Below are 21,671 nucleotides of genomic sequence, written 5' to 3'. Positions count from 1 at the left end.
GCTGACCTCAGAAGAAGCTTGCATGAAAGGGCTCAAAAACTTCAAAATCTTGGACGAGAACCTCCTCAGCCAGAACAATGAAGATGAGGAACACGGTGATGACCAAACACATGACCAATGAGTGGCTAAGGAATAAGCCCACAATACAATATGAACTCTATTAATGGGCATACTGAAAAAAAAAAATCAGCAGTTGGTGAAACCCTTCCTTGACAAACATGTATATATTTATGAAGTAATACTCATTGTAGGCCAACACATAAGAGTAAATGATCAGTGTGACTGCATGTGTGTGTCAGAAAAATGTAAATCTTCTAAAAACATCGAGAAGAACTTTGAGTAGGCATGAAATTTGTCTTGTCAAGCCATCAAGATGATCAGATTACAAAAACTATAGAGGAAGAATTGCAGAATATCTGACTCACCAGAGTCGACATCCGAGAGCAGTTCCCCGACGTCTGCTCGCCGCCGTGCGGCACGTCGGCGTCCGCTCCGTCCACGCTCACTAAACTTTGACTCACGGCTTGCGTGTTCGTCACGTGACCTTTGGCGGCGGCGCACGCCTCGTAACTGTAGACGTGCGGGAGCGTCCCCGCCGTCCCCAACGTGTCGCAGTAGCGCGGCGGATAGTACGGAATGACGGGGAGGTCGGAGCGGTACGGGACGCGAGACCGTCTCCACCTGTACACTTTGAGCGATACGATAAGCAGCAAAGAGGCGACGAAGAGGAAGGAGACCGCAGCCAGAGCCGAGACTAAGTAAAAAGTCAGCCGGTCGTCGTCGTCCTCGCTCAAGTCGTCGGCGAACTCCGACCTCGGCACTTCGGGGAAGCCGTCCGCCAGCGCCACGTTCACCGCCACCGTGGCCGAACGAGAGGGCCGCCCGTTGTCCTCCACGACGACGGTCAGTCTTTGTTTGACGGCGTCTTTATCGGTCACTCGGCGGACAGTTCGCATTTCTCCATTGTGGAGGCCCACTTCAAACAGCGCCCCCCTGTCTGTGGCAAATTTGTGCTGCACTTTATAGGAGAGCCAGGCGTTCTGTCCGGAGTCCACGTCCACGGCCACCACTTTAGTCACCAGATAGCCCGCGTCTGCCGAACGAGGCACCGTTTCGGCGTGCGGCGGGACCGGGTACAGGACCTGAGGGGCGTTGTCGTTCTGGTCCCGGATCAGGATGCCCACGCTCACGTTGCCGCAGAGAGGAGGGGAGCCTCCGTCCTGCGCTCGCACCGCAAAGTCCAGCCGCTTCATCCGCTCGTAGTCGAAGGAGCGCACGGCGCTGACGACGCCGCTTTGGGCGTTCACGGACACAAACGAGGCAATCGGAGTTCCCCCGATCTCGCCCTGCTCCAACATGTAAGAGACACGAGCGTTCTGGTTTTCATCTGGGTCTTTGGCGCTCACTCTCAGCACGGAAACACCCGGCGAGTTGTTTTCGGCGAGGTCGGCACGATAAAAGCTGACGGCAAACACAGGAGCGTTGTCGTTCACGTCGGAAACTTTCAAATGAAAAGTTCTCTCGGCGGAGAGGGGAGGCGAGCCGGCGTCCGACGCGACGACCGTGATGTTATATTCGGACACGCTTTCGCGATCGAAATCGGCATCGGTCACCAAGGCAAAATAATTTCGCACGTTGGATTTCATGCGAAATGGAACGCGGCCTTGGATGGCGCACCTCACGTGACCGTTTTCGCCAGAATCCTGGTCTTTCACGTTCATGATACCAATCGTGGTACCAGCCGGGGAGTCTTCTGAAACCGGACTCGTGAAGGACATCACGTTGAGGACGGGGACGTTATCATTCAAATCCAGGACTTCGATTTCCACTTTGGTGGACTCACTCAGTCCTCCTTGATCTTTGGCGTCAACCATGAACTCTATCGTTTTGTCTTTTTCATAATCAATTTGGTTTACAACCGAAATGCATCCTGTCATCTCATCGATATGAAACAAATCGGCGATTTCTGCATTTAATTTTGAAAACGAGTATGTGACTTTCCCATTTGAACCGCTATCGGCATCAGTGGCATTCACAGTCAGAACGTGAGTGCCTTTTGCTGCATTTTCAGTCACTTTAGCTTTATACAAAGTTTGATTGAAGACAGGAACATTATCATTTATGTCTAAAATATTAATTTCAATATTTACCGTACCTGACCTCTGTGGATTCCCACCGTCCACAGCCACTAATTTAAGGGAAAGTCGCGGCTGCTGTTCTCTGTCTAAGGCTTTCTGCAGGACCATTTCTGCATATTTTCTGCCTCCCGGACTGACGTGTTGCTTCAACACAAAATGATCACTCGGTGTTAAAACGTAACTCTGCACGCCGTTTGCACCCACGTCAGCATCATACGCACTCTCCAGAACAAAACGGGAGGCAAGTGCAGCAGACTCGCTTATTTCAAATTGCAAAAAAATATTTTTAAAAGTGGGCGCGTTGTCGTTGACGTCCAACACTTCGATGGTGACCGGGTGCAATTCCATGGGGTTTTCCAACAAAATCTCGAAGGTGAAGCTGCACGGCGTCACGTCTCCACACAGCTGTTCTCGATCTATCCTCTCACGGACAACCAGGAGCCCTTTGTCCGCCCTCAGCTCGGCGTACTGGACGTTCTCCCCGGTCACGATGCGGGCCCGCCCAGAACGGAGTCTTTTCAGATCCAAACCGAGATCTTGGGCCACATTTCCGACGAGCGAGCCTTTTTTCATCTCCTCGGGGATCGAGTAGCGGATTTGGGCCTCGGTTGCGTTGAGAAAAAAACACCAAAAGACAAAGAGGCAGGCCGCGCGTCGCCATCGCATTCCTCCTCGGCTCGGATGAATGTTTTTCGCCTCCATATGAAAATTTACAATATTCCAAGAAGGTCAAGCAATCGAAAAAACGACAGAACCAAAGCAGGCGCAATCAGATGCGCGTTATTTGAGCTCAACGATTGGACGTTGTTCACGCGAAGCTCTCTGGTGGCAAATGGCAGCGACAGAGGAGGGAGCTGCACTGCATCACACAGCGCCAACACATCCATTTACCATGTAACAGCGCCCCTTAGAGGCCGATATGCCAAACTGCCCACTGAGAATAAAAGCTTCAACATGGGGGGGAAAAACATCCTTGACTATGCTCCGTCCTGTTAAATAACTGCATTAAATATAATTAAAAAATAAAGACATATTTTCCGAGTTAAGGTTGTCATTTGAATAAACAGCCAATCAACACAGTTACAGGAAGGAAGGTGTGTGCGTAAGAGTAATACAAGTGATATAAATGATGATTATTGATTGGAATTCTTCAGAACGAGCGCTGGTCAACAAATCCCTTGGAAGCTGCCCTTCAGCACCATGGACAGAGACAAGACTGCACGAGGAGCTCACTGCTCACTTTGGGGCGAGCGAAACATCATTTGGAAAAGTACAATGCACGACTCGTCCACTCCCTCTTATCATGATGTGATATGACAACAATAATAAAAAAATGCATTACTGATGAGGCTTCATCTTTACAATGTCGAATTCCAGAATATTAACATACAGTGGAACCTCGATTCAACAGACGATTATGGTCAGAGGATCGTCTGTTACAGCTGATTGCCCGTTCGATTGAAGCCATTTTTTATTTTTTTTGTGGCCATTTGCCCATATTACTGTAGAGTACAAAATTGGTTTTGTGCTTTTTCGTGGCCTAAAATGCACATTAAAGTACCAATTTATTGGTAATACATATTTTTTTAAAACGTGAAAATGTTTGAAAAGTTTTCTATTTCATCCAAACTTTCAACACTCATGTGCTTTATGTCGACATTGCTGACATATTTGTCATAGGCCACGCGCTTTCGTGAGTCACGACAAATTAGTGTGCTTCCTAGTTCCAAATGCTTTGCCATCGATGAATAGCTTGACAAAAAAAAAAAAAAAAAAAACATTACTGCACCCAAAATAGCATGTTCCATGTTGTCGTATTGCTCTTTGAGTGAACACCGCAGCCATATGTGCTCTCGCTGCGCAGAACTCTATGTGACAATTGATAGAACTCGTGCCATCGCGGCCACCACGTCAATACAATTGAGTGTTGCCACATTCAACATGGCCGCCACATAGGCATGGGAGTGACGTCTGTTGGTTGAAACGAGTCATCATGTATAACTATGACATGGAAACAGGTGCATCTCAGTCTTGCGTGATCAGTATTCGCACATAGTTTCTGGACAGGACACACCCTGCTCCAATATTACTGGCTCCAGGTCACGAGCCGCGACACTATGATTGGCTGTTGTACACCTGTAAAACACGCCCGACTGCTTCCAGACGGGAAAAGAAGTATTTGATAAAAATGTGGCGCCGTTAGTATGTTTCCCACTAACTTAACCCACCCTAATCCTTGCTATGTCACATGTCGTCTGCAGTGTTGAAACAAGAAAAATAAGTTGAGACGACATTGCTAGTCGCGACAAAGTTAGAGAAACAAGAGAGGCTTGAAAATGTCTCTCTGAAAGCCGAAAAAAACACAAAGTGGATGTTGAAAACCGGCAGTTCCAGACGGAATGGACTGAGAAGTATTTATTTTGTCTGCCGAACGCAACAAGTACCAAACCGGTCGGTACCCTGATGATGCAGATATAAGAGACCTTTAACCGAGTTGGAAATAGTCAACACGTGCACGCTTGCCGTCATTGATGAAGTGAGTTGACAGCAAAACGAAGCAGCTTGTCACTTGAGCTATGAAAAAAGGGCTAACCTGGCTGCCTGAAAATTTGATGTCGATTCGACTCATAGGCTGAGTTGGAAAAACCCGGTTCCATGTTTGAGAAACAAATGCAGAAATACGTGTTTGTTGGTTGGACTTGTCATGCAATGTCACCTCAACTCGGCATTTACTTCATACAACTTAAAATTCCTTGTTCGTCGAACTTAGAATATCAGGTTGAGCTAACCGTTTATCACCTTCATATTAATCAATTTAACTTATTCTTGAAAGTGCCATCAACTTACATGGAAGTGTATAGAAGTAGAAATCATTAGCTCTCTGAGCTCAAAATTTTAAGGCAGTCAAGTTACTTCGTTTTTACAGTGTATAGCCACAGTGGTCGGTGAGCAAAAAAGCGAATGTCAAATCTTGCTTGTAAGTAAGCAAATTGACAAACTACAAAGTCAACCGAGCATCAACAAATATCTTCACAATTTTGCTCAGTTACAAGATTTGCATTAACTTCAAAACATCAACCTTTCAGCAACAAAGCAAAACAAGTCATACAACCTCGACAAGCAGTAAAAGTCATGAAACAGAGAAACATCTGACTCACCAGAGTCGACATCCGAGAGCAGTTCCCCGACGTCTGCTCGCCGCCGCGCGGCACGTCGGCGTCCGCTCCGTCCACGCTCACTAAACTTTGACTCACGGCTTGCGTGTTCGTCACGTGACTCTTGGCGGCGGCGCACGCCTCGTAATTGGAGAGTTTTTGACCAGCTTGTTCAATCGAATTCCAGCGGGTGAGAAGATGCCTGAGGAATGCGAGCAAAAGTATGGTTTCATGCCTAGAAAGAGTACCACAGATGCATTTGCCTTGTGGGTGTTGATGGAAAAGTACAGAGAAGGTCAGAAGGAGCTCCATTCTGTCTTTGTGGATCTAGAGAAAGCCTATGACAGAGTACCCAGAGAGGAACTGTGGGACTGCATGCAGAAGTCTGGAGTGGCAGAAGTATGTTAGAATAATCCAGGACATGTATGAGGGCAGCAGAACAGTGGTGAGGTGTGACAGACGAATTTAAGGTGGTGAAGGGACTGCATCAGGGATCAGCCCTGAGCCCCTTCCTGTTTGCAGTGGTGATGGATAGGCTAACAGATGAGGTTAGACTGATGCTTTCACTGCTGATCACGACGTCATCTGCGAACATCATGGTCCACGGGGATTCCAGTCTGACCTCATCTGTCAGCCTATCCATTGCCACTGCAAGCAGGAAGGGGCTCGAGGCTGATCCGTGATGCACTCCCACCTCCACCTTCAATTCCTCTGTCACACCTCACCACTATTCTGTTGCCCTCATACATGTCCTGTATTATTCAGACAGACTTCTGCATGCAGTACCACAGTTCCTCTCTGGGTACTCAGTCGTAGGCTTTCTCAAGATCTACAAAGACAATGTAGCTCCTTCTGACATTGTCTGTACTTTTCCATCAACATCCTCAAGGGAAATTATTCATCTGTGCTACTGTTTCTAGGCATGAAACCATACTGTTGCTCGCATTCCTCAGGCATCTTCTGACACGCTAGAATTCTGTTGAACAAGCTGGTCAAAAACTCCACAGCCACCTCTCCTAGATGCTTCCAAAACTCCACAGGAATGTCATCAGGACCAACCGCCTTTCCATTTTTCATCCTCTTTCATGCCTTTCTAACTTCCCCCTTCCGAATCATTGCCACTTCCTGGTCCACCACACTTGCCTATTCTACTCTCCCTTCTCTCTCATTTTCCTCATTCATCAACTCCTCAAAGTATTCTTTCCATCTCGCTAGCACCAGTCAACACATTTCCATCTCTGTTCTTAATCACCCTAACCTGCTGCACATCCTTCCCATCTCTATCTCTGTCTGACAAACCTGTATAAATCCTTTTCTCCTTCTTTAGTGCCCAACCTGGCATACAAGTCATCATATGCCTCGTTTGGCCTTTGCCCTCCATCGCATCTCAATGTATTCCTTTCTCCTCCTCTCAGTGTTCCACTTCTTCTCAGCTAACCTCTTTCCTTGAATGATTTCCTTTACTTTGAGGTTCCACCACCAAATCTCTTCTCCCCTTTCCAACGAGAAGATGCCCTATTTCTGTGTACTTTTACTCAAGCCTAGCTTTCAGGTTCTGAACACGACTGTAAATGAAATGTAATGACTTTAAAATATGTATCAATACAAGAACAAGGCTTCTCCATGATATAAATTCTGAAAACAAACATAGATTGAAACAAATGTACTGATTTGACTCACCAGAGTCGACATCCGAGAGCAGTTCCCCGACGTCTGCTCGCCGCCGCGCGGCACGTCGGCGTCCGCTCCGTCCACGCTCACTAAACTTTGACTCACGGCTTGCGTGTTCGTCACGTGACCTTTGGCGGCGGCGCACGCCTCGTAACTGTAGACGTGCGGGAGCGTCCCCGCCGTCCCCAACGTGTCGCAGTAGCGCGGCGGATAGTACGGAATGACGGGGAGGTCGGAGCGGTATGGGACGCGAGACCGTCTCCACCTGTACACCTTGAGCGATACGATAAGCAGCGAGCAGGCGACGAAGAGGAAGGAGACCGCAACCAGAGCCGAGACTAAGTAAAAAGTCAGCCGGTCGTCGTCGTCCTCGCTAAAGTCGTCGGCGAACTCCGACCTCGGCACTTCGGGGAAGCCGTCCGCCAGCGCCACGTTCACCGCCACCGTGGCCGAACGAGAGGGCCGCCCGTTGTCCTCCACGACGACGGTCAGTCTTTGTTTGACGGCGTCTTTATCGGTCACTCGGCGGACAGTTCGCATTTCTCCATTGTGGAGGCCCACTTCAAACAGCGCCCCCCTGTCTGTGGCAAATTTGTGCTGCACTTTATAGGAGAGCCAGGCGTTCTGTCCGGAGTCCACGTCCACGGCCACCACTTTCGTCACCAGATAGCCCGCGTCTGCCGAACGAGGCACCGTTTCGGCGTGCGGCGGGACCGGGTACAGGACCTGAGGGGCGTTGTCGTTCTGGTCCCGGATCAGGATGCGAACGGCGGCCGCGGAGCTCAGCGGAGGGGACCCGGAGTCGCGGGCGCTCACGTTGAAGTCGAACGACTTGATTTGTTCGTAATCGAAGGATCGGAGCGCGCGGACGACGCCGCTCTCCGGGTGGACCGAGACAAAAGAAGACACGGCCGCTCCGTGAACTTCTTTCTCCTCCAGGAAGTAAGAGACTCGAGCGTTCCGGCCCCAGTCCGCGTCACCGGCACTGACGGTCAAGACGGAAAAACCGGGAGGGTTGTTCTCTGCTACGGTCTTCCCGTATTCCGACTGACGGAATTCGGGCGGGTTGTCGTTCACGTCGGATATTTGAACGTTGACGTTTTGACTGCTAGACAGCGGCGGAGAGCCTCGGTCGGACACTGTTATGGTCACGTTATATTCGGGGACGCTTTCCCGGTCTAAGAAGTTTTCGGTCACTATGGTGTAGTAACCTGCTAACGAAGACTCGATTTTAAACGGGACGTCAGCGTTAATGGCGCACTTGACAACACCGTTGCCGTCGGCGTCGTCATCATTCACGTTGAAAACAGCCACGGTTGCACCTTGGGGAGAATCCTCAGGTATGGACTGAGAAAAGGACATCAACTTGATTGTGGGGACGTTGTCGTTCTCATCAATTATGTTGATGAAAACCTTACACGTGTCCGTATAACCTCCGTGATCTCTTGCCTGGACGTTTAACTGATAACTCTTCGATTTCTCAAAATCTAATTTACCTGTAACTTTAATCTCTCCCGTTTTAACATCTATGTGAAAAAGGTCTCTCTCTTCTTTGGTCATATGAGGAGTGGAATAAGTGACGTCACCGTTGAGGCCCGCATCAGCGTCGCTTGCACTCACAGTCGCGATCAAGGTTCCTGCAGGTGAATTTTCTCGCACATCGACCTTGTAAACAGGTTGAGTGCACACTGGCGCGTTGTCGTTGGCGTCCAGCACAGTGATTTGAATTCTCGCCGTCCCCGATCGATGTGGCTCACCGCCATCTGACGCAATCAACATGAGTGTCAGGCTCTCCTCCTGTTCTCGGTCTAAAGGCTTCTCTAAAACCATTTCTATAAAACGCTCACCGTCTGGCTGATTCTGTATTTCCAATTTAAAATGATCTGATGGTTTAAGTATGTATTTCTGAATATCATTAAGTGCAACATCAAGGTCGTCTGCATTCGCGAGAGAGAAACGAGTGCCAAGTGTCACACTTTCGGCAATTTCCAAATGAATTTCCGACTGAGGGAAGGACGGACTGTTGTCATTAATGTCCACGACCTCCACTGTCACGCGATAAAGTTGGATGGGATTTTCTAAAATGATGTCGAAAGTGAAGCTGCAGGGCGTCGTCTTTCCACAAAGCTCCTCTCGGTCGATGCGCTCTTGAATGACAAGTGTGCCTTTGTCTCGCTTTAAATCCACATACTGTCGGCCTCCTTTCGTAATAATACGAGCTTTACCTGCTCCTAGTCTGGCCACATCCAAGCCCAAATCTCTCGCAATGTTCCCCACGAAAGAGCCTTCCGCCTGCTCCTCCGGTATGGAATAGCGAGCCTGTCCGCTCACGGAGCGCAGCTCACAGAGACAAAGAACGACAAACAGTGTGCGCCATCGGCCTCTGACAGCGCGCATCCACAGACGGTCCATCGCGGATCCGAAAATATCCAAACACCTTGAAAATAAAAACCTCGGTCGAATGTTCCCAAATCAAACAGGAGAATCCACGGAAAACGTTCCTCATCGAATGGCGAGCAGAGCGTCGTCTTTCTCGTCTGCGAAGCTCGAAAAGGAGTCCGAGAGGAGGACTGCTGCACGGACGAGTTTCCTTCCAATTCAATGACGTAGCACGAGCGGCGCTCAGAGCATTTTCGCGGAACTGCACCTCCACGTGATTGCCAATGGAAACTCGGTGTTGTTTTGTAATCTGTTGCCGCTCGATAACAAAAAGGCAATAAATAGCAAGACAGGACAAAATAATCTACTGATATTGCTCAAGGAAGCGGTTTGGTTCCATTCATTATAACATTATATCTTAGATTGCAATGTGAAAAGATGCTAGACATTATGTTAAAAATATTGACCTCAAGGTGATTTCAATATTAATAAAGATTGTTTTGAAAAATAGATTGAAAAACTCAAGTCATAATTCACGTTTTCTGACTTGAACAAATGTATCCAATATGTAACCAAGACTATTGTCAAACATAAACCAAAGTTCTTCGAAGATGAATAAACGTTGAGTGCGATTCCAGAGACGAGAAAAAGCAGGAAGAGTGCAACAGCTGCGACAACTTGAGGTGCGCCTGAATTGATGTCAGCTCCAAGCATTTCCAGCACCACGGACAGCGACAATCAACATCCAGCTCAGCACAGTTCAGTTGTGACCCAAAGTTCTTTACTTTTCATTGTCCTTCATAATCATGGCTAGAAAACCATGATTACCCAATTAAGACAATGCTTGAAAAATACTTATCCAACAGAAAATAAAAATGCTTGAAAATGTAGTTGACGTGCAAAGTTCCAATTCTTGATAGAATTTGCACGGTTTTGTAAAATAGCCTGCGTCATTATTTGACAACTTTCACGTTTACTCCACGACATTAAAAACAGAATTTCTTCTTTGTCTCCAATACATTCTACCAAACCATCTTTGCAACCCGTATGAAAAAATAAAATCCCCCAAACTTGTTCGCTCACGTAAAAACTAAACTGTGGGCAAAAAGCAGAAGAATTGTCCAGTGATGTGGTCGGATTGCTGGTGCGGGGCGTTCGTGAAAGTGAGACGCATGTAATCAGAAAGTCTTGATGGATGTGGGCACACCGGAAGTGTCTCTGGATCTCTGTCGCCCATGGCGGCGTCACGTGACGCCCTGTCCAACTTCGTTCATTACCCAACAGGCAGATCTTTAACTCCACTACTGAAGAAGAAAATAAACGATCTCAACTGGAACGACTCACTTTTTGGAATACTTCACATTGGGGCATCACGAGGCTTTATAGATGGGGGGGGGGGGGGGGGGGGGGGGGGGGGGGGGGGGGGGGGGGGGGGGGGGCATGTTCTATGAACAAAAAAATTACAGAGAACAATTTCCTACTGACGAGCACAGCCGCCTCACAGTACTGAGGACCCGGGTTCAAATCCGTCCTCGCCTGTGTGGAGTTTGCATGATCTCCCCGTGCCTGCGTGGGTTTTCTCCGGGTACTCCGGTTGCCTCCCACATCCCAAAAAGATACATGGCAGGTTAATTGAAGACTTGAATTGCCCGCAGGTGTGAATGTGAGCGGGAATGGTCGTTTGTTTCGATGTGCCCTGCGATTGGGTGGCGACCAGTTGAGGGTGTACTCCACCTCTCGCCTGAAGATAGCTGGGACAGGCTCCAGCACGCCCACGTCCCCCGTGAGGATAAGCGGTACGGAGCGGACGGACGGATGGATTAACAATGAAATCAAAATCAAATCAACAGCTGCAATTGCCAGCTACTTGGTGGGCGGAAGCATCAACGAATGCCATCTGTTTTAAAGGTGGAAAATTGGTATATCACTGTGAGGTGACTCGGATGCTGAAGTGAGCCTTGTCGTTCCCTCAACTCATTCGTCAGGACTCCGACACTTCAATATGTGTGGAGAAGTGATTAAAATATTTCATATTCATTATCATTATAACACCCCTGCTGGAAGCCGTCACCTTATCGTGGCGGAGGGGTTTGTGTGTCCCAATGATCCCAGGAGCTAAGTTGTCTGGGGCTTCGAGCCCCCGGTAGGGTCAAGAAGAATACGTATGAAGAATACGTTGAACGGATCGAGGTTTCCCTTGCCCGGACGCGGGTCACCGGGGACCCCCTCTGGAGCCGGGACCGGAGGCGGGGCTCGAAGGCGAGCGCCCGGTGGCCGGGCCGAGCCCGAAAGGGTAACGTGGGTCCCCCTTCCCATGGGCTCACCACCTGTGGGAGGGGCCATAAGGGTCGGCGGGTGCAGTGCGAGTTGGGCGGTGGGGGGAAAAAATGAATTAACTCGGCTAAGTCCACTTAAAAATCGGTTGATGCAAAATTACTGCCTCGAAGTTCCGTCTGGCCCCAAAAAATAAAACCAAGAAAGTTCCCCTCTAAATTATGTTTGCGCCGCAAGAACTCATGTTTCACATGGACATTGACTGCAGATGGACACAGTGTCAGGCCACTGATGAACTTTGCCACAGAACGACAGAGGAGCGCCTGGAAGCGATTTCGAAGACACTGTTCGATGCGTAAGGGACATATGACATGATTTATGAGTGAGCTGATTGGTCGCTAGTGTTTTTGGACGTAAAATGGTAATTGGCATGATGATGCTAATCGCGATTGCTAAGCATTTAACATTTTGCTAAAATTGCTCCAATTCTGTAACCAAATTTATACCATGTACTCAGTACCAACATATGCAGTTTAAGGAGCGAAGTCATAAATGAGAATGAAATGCATGTTAGTCAAAAAAAAGAACGAAATTGATCCGTTTGGGGAAGGGGGCAGGGCGATGATTATTCGACAAGTTGGCCAATAATCCATGTGAAAAAGATTCAATGGTGACAGCCAGATAAAAATACCTTTTAAATAAAAAAATAATTCATAAAAACTCAAAACTCAAAATCATTGAGGGTGACGAAAGAACATTTCAGATTAAAATAGGCCGAATGATGCCACTGCTTCCAATCGCCATGAACGGTCACATCGAAGATCAGAAAATTACATTCGAGACAATAAGGAGCATGCGGTTTTACGTCAAAGATTAAACTTTTACTCAAGACTATTCTTGAATATTTTTAAGGTGACGAACTTCCAGTAAAATATTTTCTGTATACTTATACTCAAGTATTGCTTAAAGATACTGAATACAAGACTGTAAGAGACACGCAATGACTTTAAAATATGTATCAATTTCAAATCAACTGACAACAATCAACATTCATACAAATGTACTGATTTGACTCACCAGAGTCGACATCCGAGAGCAGTTCCCCGACGTCTGCTCGCCGCCGCGCGGCACGTCGGCGTCCGCTCCGTCCACGCTCACTAAACTTTGACTCACGGCTTGCGTGTTCGTCACGTGACCTTTGGCGGCGGCGCACGCCTCGTAACTGTAGACGTGCGGGAGCGTCCCCGCCGTCCCCAACGTGTCGCAGTAGCGCGGCGGGTAATACGGAATGACGGGGAGGTCGGAGCGGTACGGGACGCGAGACCGTCTCCACCTGTACACCTTGAGCGATACGATAAGCAGCAAAGAGGCGACGAAGAGGAAGGAGACCGCAGCCAGAGCCGAGACCAAGTAAAAAGTCAGCCGGTCGTCGTCGTCCTCGCTAAAGTCGTCGGCGAACTCCGACCTCGGCACTTCGGGGAAGCCGTCCGCCAGCGCCACGTTCACCGCCACCGTGGCCGAACGAGAGGGCCGCCCGTTGTCCTCCACGACGACGGTCAGTCTTTGTTTGACGGCGTCTTTATCGGTCACTCGGCGGACAGTTCGCATTTCTCCATTGTGGAGGCCCACTTCAAACAGCGCCCCCCTGTCTGTGGCAAATTTGTGCTGCACTTTATAGGAGAGCCAGGCGTTCTGTCCGGAGTCCACGTCCACGGCCACCACTTTAGTCACCAGATAGCCCGCGTCTGCCGAACGAGGCACCGTTTCGGCGTGCGGCGGGACCGGGTACAGGACCTGAGGGGCGTTGTCGTTCTGGTCCCGGATCAGGATGCCCACGCTCACGTTGCCGCAGAGAGGAGGGGAGCCTCCGTCCTGCGCTCGCACCGCAAAGTCCAGCCGCTTCATCCGCTCGTAGTCGAAGGAGCGCACGGCGCTGACGACGCCGCTTTGGGCGTTCACGGACACAAACGAGGCAATCGGAGTTCCCCCGATCTCGCCCTGCTCCAACATGTAAGAGACACGAGCGTTCTGGTTTTCATCTGGGTCTTTGGCGCTCACTCTCAGCACGGAAACACCCGGCGAGTTGTTTTCGGCGAGGTCGGCACGATAAAAGCTGACGGCAAACACAGGAGCGTTGTCGTTCACGTCGGAAACTTTCAAATGAAAAGTTCTCTCGGCGGAGAGGGGAGGCGAGCCGGCGTCCGACGCGACGACCGTGATGTTATATTCGGACACGCTTTCGCGATCGAAATCGGCATCGGTCACCAAGGCAAAATAATTTCGCACGTTGGATTTCATGCGAAATGGAACGCGGCCTTGGATGGCGCACCTCACGTGACCGTTTTCGCCAGAATCCTGGTCTTTCACGTTCATGATACCAATCGTGGTACCAGCCGGGGAGTCTTCTGAAACCGGACTCGTGAAGGACATCACGTTGAGGACGGGGACGTTATCATTCAAATCCAGGACTTCGATTTCCACTTTGGTGGACTCACTCAGTCCTCCTTGATCTTTGGCGTCAACCATGAACTCGATCGTTTTGTCTTTTTCATAATCAATTTGGTTTACAACCGAAATGCATCCTGTCAGCTCATCGATATGAAACAAATCTGCGATTTCTGCATTTGATTTTGAAAACGAGTATGTGACTTTCCCATTTGAACCGCTATCGGCATCAGTGGCATTCACAGTCAGAACGTGAGTGCCTTTTGCTGCATTTTCAGTCACTTTTGCTTTGTAAACGGTTTGATTAAACACAGGAACATTATCATTTATGTCTAAAATATTAATTTCAATATTTACCGTACCTGACCTCTGTGGATTCCCACCGTCCACAGCCACTAATTTAAGGGAAAGTCGCGGCTGCTGTTCTCTGTCTAAGGCTTTCTGCAGGACCATTTCTGCATGTTTACTTCCTCCCGGACTGACGTGTTGCTTCAACACAAAATGATCACTCGGTGTTAAAACGTAACTCTGCACGCCGTTTGTACCCACGTCAGCATCATACGGACTCTCCAGAACAAAACGGGAGCCAAGTGCAGCCAATTCGCTCATTTCAAATTGCAAATAATTATTTTTAAAAGTGGGCGCGTTGTCGTTGACGTCCAACACTTCGATGGTGACCGGGTGCAATTCCATGGGGTTTTCCAACAAAATCTCGAAGGTGAAGCTGCACGGCGTCACGTCTCCACACAGCTGTTCTCGATCTATCCTCTCACGGACAACCAGGAGCCCTTTGTCCGCCCTCAGCTCGGCGTACTGGACGTTCTCCCCGGTCACGATGCGGGCCCGCCCAGAACGGAGTCTTTTCAGATCCAAACCGAGATCTTGGGCCACATTTCCGACGAGCGAGCCTTTTTTCATCTCCTCGGGGATCGAGTAGCGGATTTGGGCCTCGGTTGCGTTGAGAAAAAAACACCAAAAGACAAAGAGGCAGGCCGCGCGTCGCCATCGCATTCCTCCTCGGCTCGGATGAATGTTTTTCGCCTCCATATGAAAATTTACAATATTCCAAGAAAGTCAAGCAATCGAAAAAACGACAGAACCAAAGCAGGCGCAATCAGATGCGCGTTATCTGAGCTCAACGATTGTACGTTGTTCACGCAAAGCTCTCTGGTGCCAAATGGCAGCGACAGAGGAGGGAGCTGCACTGCATCACACAGCGCCAACACATCCATTTACCATGTAACAGCGCCCCTTAGAGGCCGATATGCCAAACTGCCCACTTAGAATAAAAGCTTCAACATGGGAGGGGAAAAAAAACATCTTGACTATGCTCCGTCCTGTTAAATAACTGCATTAAATGTCATACAAAAATTTACATAAATATAAATTTTCCGAGTTGAGGTTGTCACCTGAACAAACAGTCAATCAACACAGTTACAGGAAGGAAGGTGTGCGCGGAAGAGTAATACAAGTGATATAAATGATGATTATTGATTGGAATTCTTCAGAACGAGCGCTGGTCAACAAATCCCTTGGAAGCTGCCCTTCAGCACCATGGACAGAGACAAGACTGCACGAGGAGCTCACTGCTCACTTTGGGGCGAGCGAAACATCATTTGGAAAAGTACAATGCACGACTCGTCCACTCCCTCTTATCATTATTTGATATGACAACAATAATAAAAAAATGCATTACTGATGAGGCTTCATCTTTACAATGTCGAATTCCAGAATATTAACATACAGTGGAACCTCGATTCAACAGACGATTATGGTCAGAGGATCGTCTGTTACAGCTGATTGCCCGTTCGATTGAAGCCATTTTTAATTTTTTTGTGGCCATTTTCCCATATTACTGTACAGTACAAAATTGGTTTTGTGCTTTTTCATGTCCTAAAATGCCCAGTAAGGTACCAATATATTGGAAATAAATATTTTTTTAAAACGTGAAAATGTTTGAAAAGTTTTCTATTTCATCCAAACTTTCAACACTCATGTGCTTTATGTCGACATTGCTGACATATTTGTCATAGGCCACGCGCTTTCGTGAGTCACGACAAATTAGTGTGCTTCCTAGTTCCAAATGCTTTGCCATCGATGAATAGCTTGACAAAAAAAAAAAAAAAAAAACATTACTGCACCCAAAATAGCATGTTCCATATTATCGTATTGCTCTTTGAGTGAACACCGCAGCCATATGTGCTCTCGCTGCGCAGAACTCTATGCGACAATTGATAGAACTCGTGCCATCGCGGCCACCACGTCAATACAATTGAGTGTTGCCACATTCAACATGGCCGCCACATAGGCATGGGAGTGACGTCTGTTGGTTGAAACGAGTCATCATGTATAACTATGACATGGAAACAGGTGCATCTCAGTCTTGCGTGATCAGTATTCGCACATAGTTTCTGGACAGGACACACCCTGCTCCAATATTACTGGCTCCAGGTCACGAGCCGCGACACTATGATTGGCTGTTGTACACCTGTAAAACACGCCCGACTGCTTCCAGACGGGAAAAGAAGTATTTGATAAAAATGTGGCGCCGTTAGTATGTTTCCCACTAACTTAACCCACCCTAATCCTTCCTATGTCACATGTCGTCTGCAGTGTTGAAACAAGAAAAATAAGTTGAGACGACATTGCTAGTCGCGACAAAGTTAGAGAAACAAGAGAGGCTTCAAAATGTCGCTCTGAAAGCCAAAAAAAACACAAAGTGGATGTTGAAAACCGGCAGTTCCAGACGGAATGGACTGAGAAGTATTTATTTTGTCTGCCGAACGCAACAAGTACCAAACCGGTCGGTACCCTGATGATGCAGATATAAGAGACCTTTAACCGAGTTGGAAATAGTCAACACGTGCACGCTTGCCGTCATTGATGAAGTGAGTTGACAGCAAAACGAAGCAGCTTGTCACTTGAGCTATGAAAAAAGGGCTAACCTGGCTGCCAGAAAATTTGATGTCGATTCGACTCATAGGCTGAGTTGGAAAAACCCGGTTCCATGTTTGAGAAACAAATGCAGAAATACGTGTTTGTTGGTTGGACTTGTCATGCAATGTCACCTCAACTCGGCATTTACTTCATACAACTTAAAATTCCTTGTTCGTCGAACTTAGAATATCAGGTTGAGCTAACCGTTTATCACCTTCATATTAATCAATTTAACTTATTCTTGAAAGTGCCATCAACTTACATGGAAGTGTATTGAACTAGAAATATCATTAGCTCTCTGAACTCAAAATTTTAAGGCAGTCAGGTTACTTGGTTTTTACAGTGTATAGCCACAGTGGTCGGTGAGCAAAAAAGCGAATGTCAAATCTTGCTTGTAAGTAAGCAAATTGACAAACTACAAAGTCAACCGAGCATCAACAAATATCTTCACAATTTTGCTCAGTTACAAGATTTGCATTAACTTCAAAACATCAACCTTTCAGCAACAAAGCAAAACAAGTCATACAACCTCGACAAGCAGTAAAAGTCATGAAACAGAGAAACATCTGACTCACCAGAGTCGACATCCGAGAGCAGTTCCCCGACGTCTGCTCGCCGCCGCGCGGCACGTCGGCGTCCGCTCCGTCCACGCTCACTAAACTTTGACTCACGGGTTGCGTGTTCATCACGTGACCTTTGGCGGCGGCGCACGCCTCGTAACTGTAGACGTGCGGGAGCGTCCCCGCCGTCCCCAACGTGTCGCAGTAGCGCGGCGGATAGTACGGAATGACGGGGAGGTCGGAGCGGTACAAGACGCGAGACCGTCTCCACCTGTACACCTTGAGCGATACGATAAGCAGCAAAGAGGCGACGAAGAGGAAGGAGACCGCAACCAGAGCCGAGACCAAGTAAAAAGTCAGCCGGTCGTCGTCGTCCTCGCTAAAGTCGTCGGCGAACTCCGACCTCGGCACTTCGGGGAAGCCGTCCGCCAGCGCCACGTTCACCGCCACCGTGGCCGAACGAGAGGGCCGCCCGTTGTCCTCCACGACGACGGTCAGTCTTTGTTTGACGGCGTCTTTATCGGTCACTCGGCGGACAGTTCGCATTTCTCCATTGTGGAGGCCCACTTCAAACAGCGCCCCCCTGTCTGTGGCAAATTTGTGCTGCACTTTATAGGAGAGCCAGGCGTTCTGTCCGGAGTCCACGTCCACGGCCACCACTTTAGTCACCAGATAGCCCGCGTCTGCCGAACGAGGCACCGTTTCGGCGTGCGGCGGGACCGGGTACAGGACCTGAGGGGCGTTGTCGTTCTGGTCCCGGATCAGGATGCCCACGCTCACGTTGCCGCAGAGAGGAGGGGAGCCTCCGTCCTGCGCTCGCACCGCAAAGTCCAGCCGCTTCATCCGCTCGTAGTCGAAGGAGCGCACGGCGCTGACGACGCCGCTTTGAGAATTCAAAGAAACAAAGGTGGAAACTGGACTGCCACTCATCTGAGTGTCCTCTAAAAGATAAGATATTCTCGCGTTTTGATTCCAATCAGCATCTCGAGCAGTGACAGCCAAGATGGAAACGCCGGGAGAATTATTCTCCGCGACGTAAGCGGAATAAATGTTTTGATCAAATACAGGCGCGTTGTCATTCACGTCGGAGATTCGAAGATGTAACTTTGTTGAGCTGGAAAGAGGAGGCGTTCCGAGGTCAGTGGCTCGAATTGTGATGTTATATTCCGAGACGGATTCTCGATCAAAATAGTGATCGGAAATTAAATTGTAATAGTTTGTCAGCGACGTCTCCAGTTTAAAGGGAAGTTTTCCATCCACGGAACATTTTATTTCTCCGTTTCTGTCAGAGTCGACATCTTTTATGTTCAGAACTGCAACTGTTGTACCCGGCGGTGAATCCTCGGACAGAGGACTTGAAAATGACATGATGTTAATTACTGGAGCATTGTCATTGACGTCAATAACGTCAATGATTACTTTACTGGTCCCAATCAGCCCACCTTGATCTTTTGCTTCCACTCTCACTTCATACTTTTTGTTCTTCTCATAGTCGATTTGACCAGACACGTAAATTGTGCCAGTGTCTCCATCAATTTGAAATATATCTGCTGCGCTTCCTTTCATTCGCGACAAACTGTAAGTGATGAGTCCATTGGAACCACTGTCAGCGTCTGTCGCATTTACTCGAATTATACTTCTTCCTTTCATTGTGTTTTCCAAAACAGTCGCCTTATATGCTGACTGGTTAAATATGGGCTCGTTGTCATTTGCATCTAAGACATTTATTTCTATATTCACGGTACCGGATCTCTGTGGCGTTCCTCCATCAACCGCAATTAATTTGAAAGACAAGCGGGGACGTCTCTCTCGGTCTAAAGGCTTCTGGAGCACCATTTCCACATATTTTCTGCCATCTGGATTTGCATGCTGATTCAGAATAAAATTGTCGTTTGCTGGCAAAATGTAATTTTGCAACGCATTTTGCCCCACATCTTGATCCTCAGCACTCGGCAGGGGAAAGCGCACTCCAACTGCAGCACCTTCACTAATGTCAAACATGAGCGCTTCATCCTTATTTTCAAAAACGGGGGCATGATCGTTGATGTCCAAAACCTCAACAACGATCCTGTGCAGCTCGATGGGGTTTTCTAAAATGATCTCGAAGCTGAAGCTGCACGGCGTCACATCTCCACAAAGATGCTCTCGGTCAATTCTGTCGTTGACGACCAGAAGCCCTTTGTCTGTCTTCAGCTCCGCGTACTGGATGTTTCCTCCCGTCACGATGCGGGCGCGCCCTGAAACGAGTCTCTTCATGTCCCACCCGAGATCTCGCGCCACATTTCCGATCACGGAGCCTTTCTTCATCTCCTCGGGAATAGAATAACGAATCTGACCACCTACCGTGGTGACCAGCCGAAGCAGAAACACGAGCGTTCCTATTTGCCGTCGCCATCCAAAAAACAACCTCCATGTCGCGCACCAGAAAAGGCGAGGCCCGCGAATATCCATGAGGACGAAAATCAAAAGACAGCGATGATATGTTTCGGTCAGTAATCCGTTTCCTGCTCACCACGTCGAAGCTGACATGCAAATAAATGTGAAGCGCAGACCGTCGTTCTTTCACCTCGCCGCCAACAAAAGAGAGAAAATCTGCTCTCGAGTGCCTCGTCACTTGCAGGGAGGACTGCATGACGACAACACACGCCAAATGATATACAGGCCAACAGCGTCTCTTAGAGTCCAAAATGTGGAAGGACGAGCGAGGCACAGCGGACAAAGTGAAGCTGCGAGCGAAATGCAGCCCTGCCAGCGTGTGCAAATAGGCACGGAAGAGATCTAGTCAAGGGCCACGACCGGATAGGCTACAATGAAATAGTATCAAAATTATGAAACCGTTTGCAAACAACGAACGGACACAAAAAGAAAAAAATACAACGAAATTTGATCTGGTTTGGAGATATGATTTTTTTTCAAGAATATGGAACAAAATGATGAACTTTTCAATCTTATTATTATTATTAACATTACCATCTTGCCTTGGAACAATTAAAATAAAAAAAAATATTGAGTGTCATAAGTCATCATGATTCAGCAATGCGGATCAATGACATTTGAAAAGTCCTGTTGAAATAATGTTGCACTGTAATGTCAACATGGGCTGTTGTTAAAAAAACCGTCCAACACCATGGACAGCGACATTGCAGCTCAAAAATGGGAAAAACCATCAACATTTGTTCTTGGCAAACATTTAACGGGGTAAAAAAAGTGCAGATGCTCATGACATGGTAACACACTTGATGTTTTTGTTGTCACTCTCAACTGACTTGCATTGAAACATTCCATCTTACAAGAAACAAAAAAAAAAAAAAAAGGAGCCTCGAATATGAATTATTAATATGAAAAAGATTTTGAACAACTATTCGGACTTTTATGAAAAAAATATTTTGAAAGACAAGCACTGAACACGTGCAGCGTTCATGCAACCTCCTGCTGCTGTTCAGGAGAAATATGGCGAAGCTCAACGACTCATCGTTCAAAAATATTGATTTTTATAACAGTGACGATAAAAAGAGAAAGAAAGTTGAGTGAAATGTACAAAAGTGTTTTTGCACCGGTTGCAAATTTTATAGTTTTATACATGCAACATTTTATTGCAGTTGTTCCCTGCTCCTGTTGAATTGTCCAATTTGGTGTTCTCATTTATTTTGTTCAATGTTTGGATTTGAATCAGCTTCAGTGACAAGTTTTTCAATGTGCTCTTAAATAAATTATATAATGTGTATTTATTTTCAAGTTGAATGTGTTCTTTTCGAGGAAAATTGTGTTGAGGAAAATAAAGGTCATGGTGTGACTTCAATAAAATCGGGTGATGACCTAATGACCACGTGAAACTTTGGATCGAAGCGTGAGACCTTACCGGAACCCCTTGGGACTGGAAATGGTGAACACATGTTGACTCATATCAAATAAAGGAGACATGGTGACATATTTGACTCAGCAAAGTTGACATTTGTGACATCTGCCGGTTGCCATGCGACACGTCAGCATCCGCTCGTAACATTGCGTCTCGCACGAGCCACTTTGGCAGGTTTAGTTTCATGTCAACTAGGGCGTGTGTCGTACAGGCGACCGAGAAGCATTGTGGTTTTGATGATGATATTCTTCATTTC

General features: G+C 47.7%; 5 protein-coding genes across 13 annotated transcripts in view; all 5 read right to left on the bottom strand.

Annotated features, from left to right (window-relative positions):
• Positions 1 to 21,671, bottom strand: part of LOC133407442 (protocadherin gamma-C5-like) — a 276,972-nt gene that overhangs the window by 114,664 nt on the left and 140,637 nt on the right. The window lies entirely within an intron of this gene.
• LOC133408057 (protocadherin beta-11-like) lies at positions 378 to 2,958 on the bottom strand. Its single transcript, XM_061686544.1, has one exon. The coding sequence runs from the start codon at positions 2,838 to 2,840 to the stop codon at positions 378 to 380; it is 2,463 nt and encodes an 820-aa protein (XP_061542528.1). The 5' UTR covers positions 2,841 to 2,958.
• Positions 6,174 to 9,810, bottom strand: LOC133407760 (protocadherin beta-16-like). The gene has a single exon (XM_061685987.1). It carries the CDS (start codon positions 9,374 to 9,376, stop codon positions 6,893 to 6,895), a length of 2,484 nt encoding a protein of 827 aa, XP_061541971.1. The 5' UTR covers positions 9,377 to 9,810; the 3' UTR covers positions 6,174 to 6,892.
• LOC133408042 (protocadherin gamma-A11-like) lies at positions 10,767 to 15,376 on the bottom strand. Its single transcript, XM_061686529.1, has one exon. The coding sequence runs from the start codon at positions 15,107 to 15,109 to the stop codon at positions 12,668 to 12,670; it is 2,442 nt and encodes an 813-aa protein (XP_061542513.1). The 5' UTR covers positions 15,110 to 15,376; the 3' UTR covers positions 10,767 to 12,667.
• LOC133407592 (protocadherin beta-16-like) lies at positions 16,761 to 20,316 on the bottom strand. The gene has a single exon (XM_061685641.1). It carries the CDS (start codon positions 20,008 to 20,010, stop codon positions 17,491 to 17,493), a length of 2,520 nt encoding a protein of 839 aa, XP_061541625.1. The 5' UTR covers positions 20,011 to 20,316; the 3' UTR covers positions 16,761 to 17,490.

Source organism: Phycodurus eques, chromosome 9, assembly GCF_024500275.1.
Source record: "Phycodurus eques isolate BA_2022a chromosome 9, UOR_Pequ_1.1, whole genome shotgun sequence".
Lineage (NCBI taxonomy): Eukaryota > Metazoa > Chordata > Actinopteri > Syngnathiformes > Syngnathidae > Phycodurus > Phycodurus eques.
Note: the sequence above shows the minus strand (reverse complement) of the source record. Positions and strands in the feature narration are given on the sequence as shown.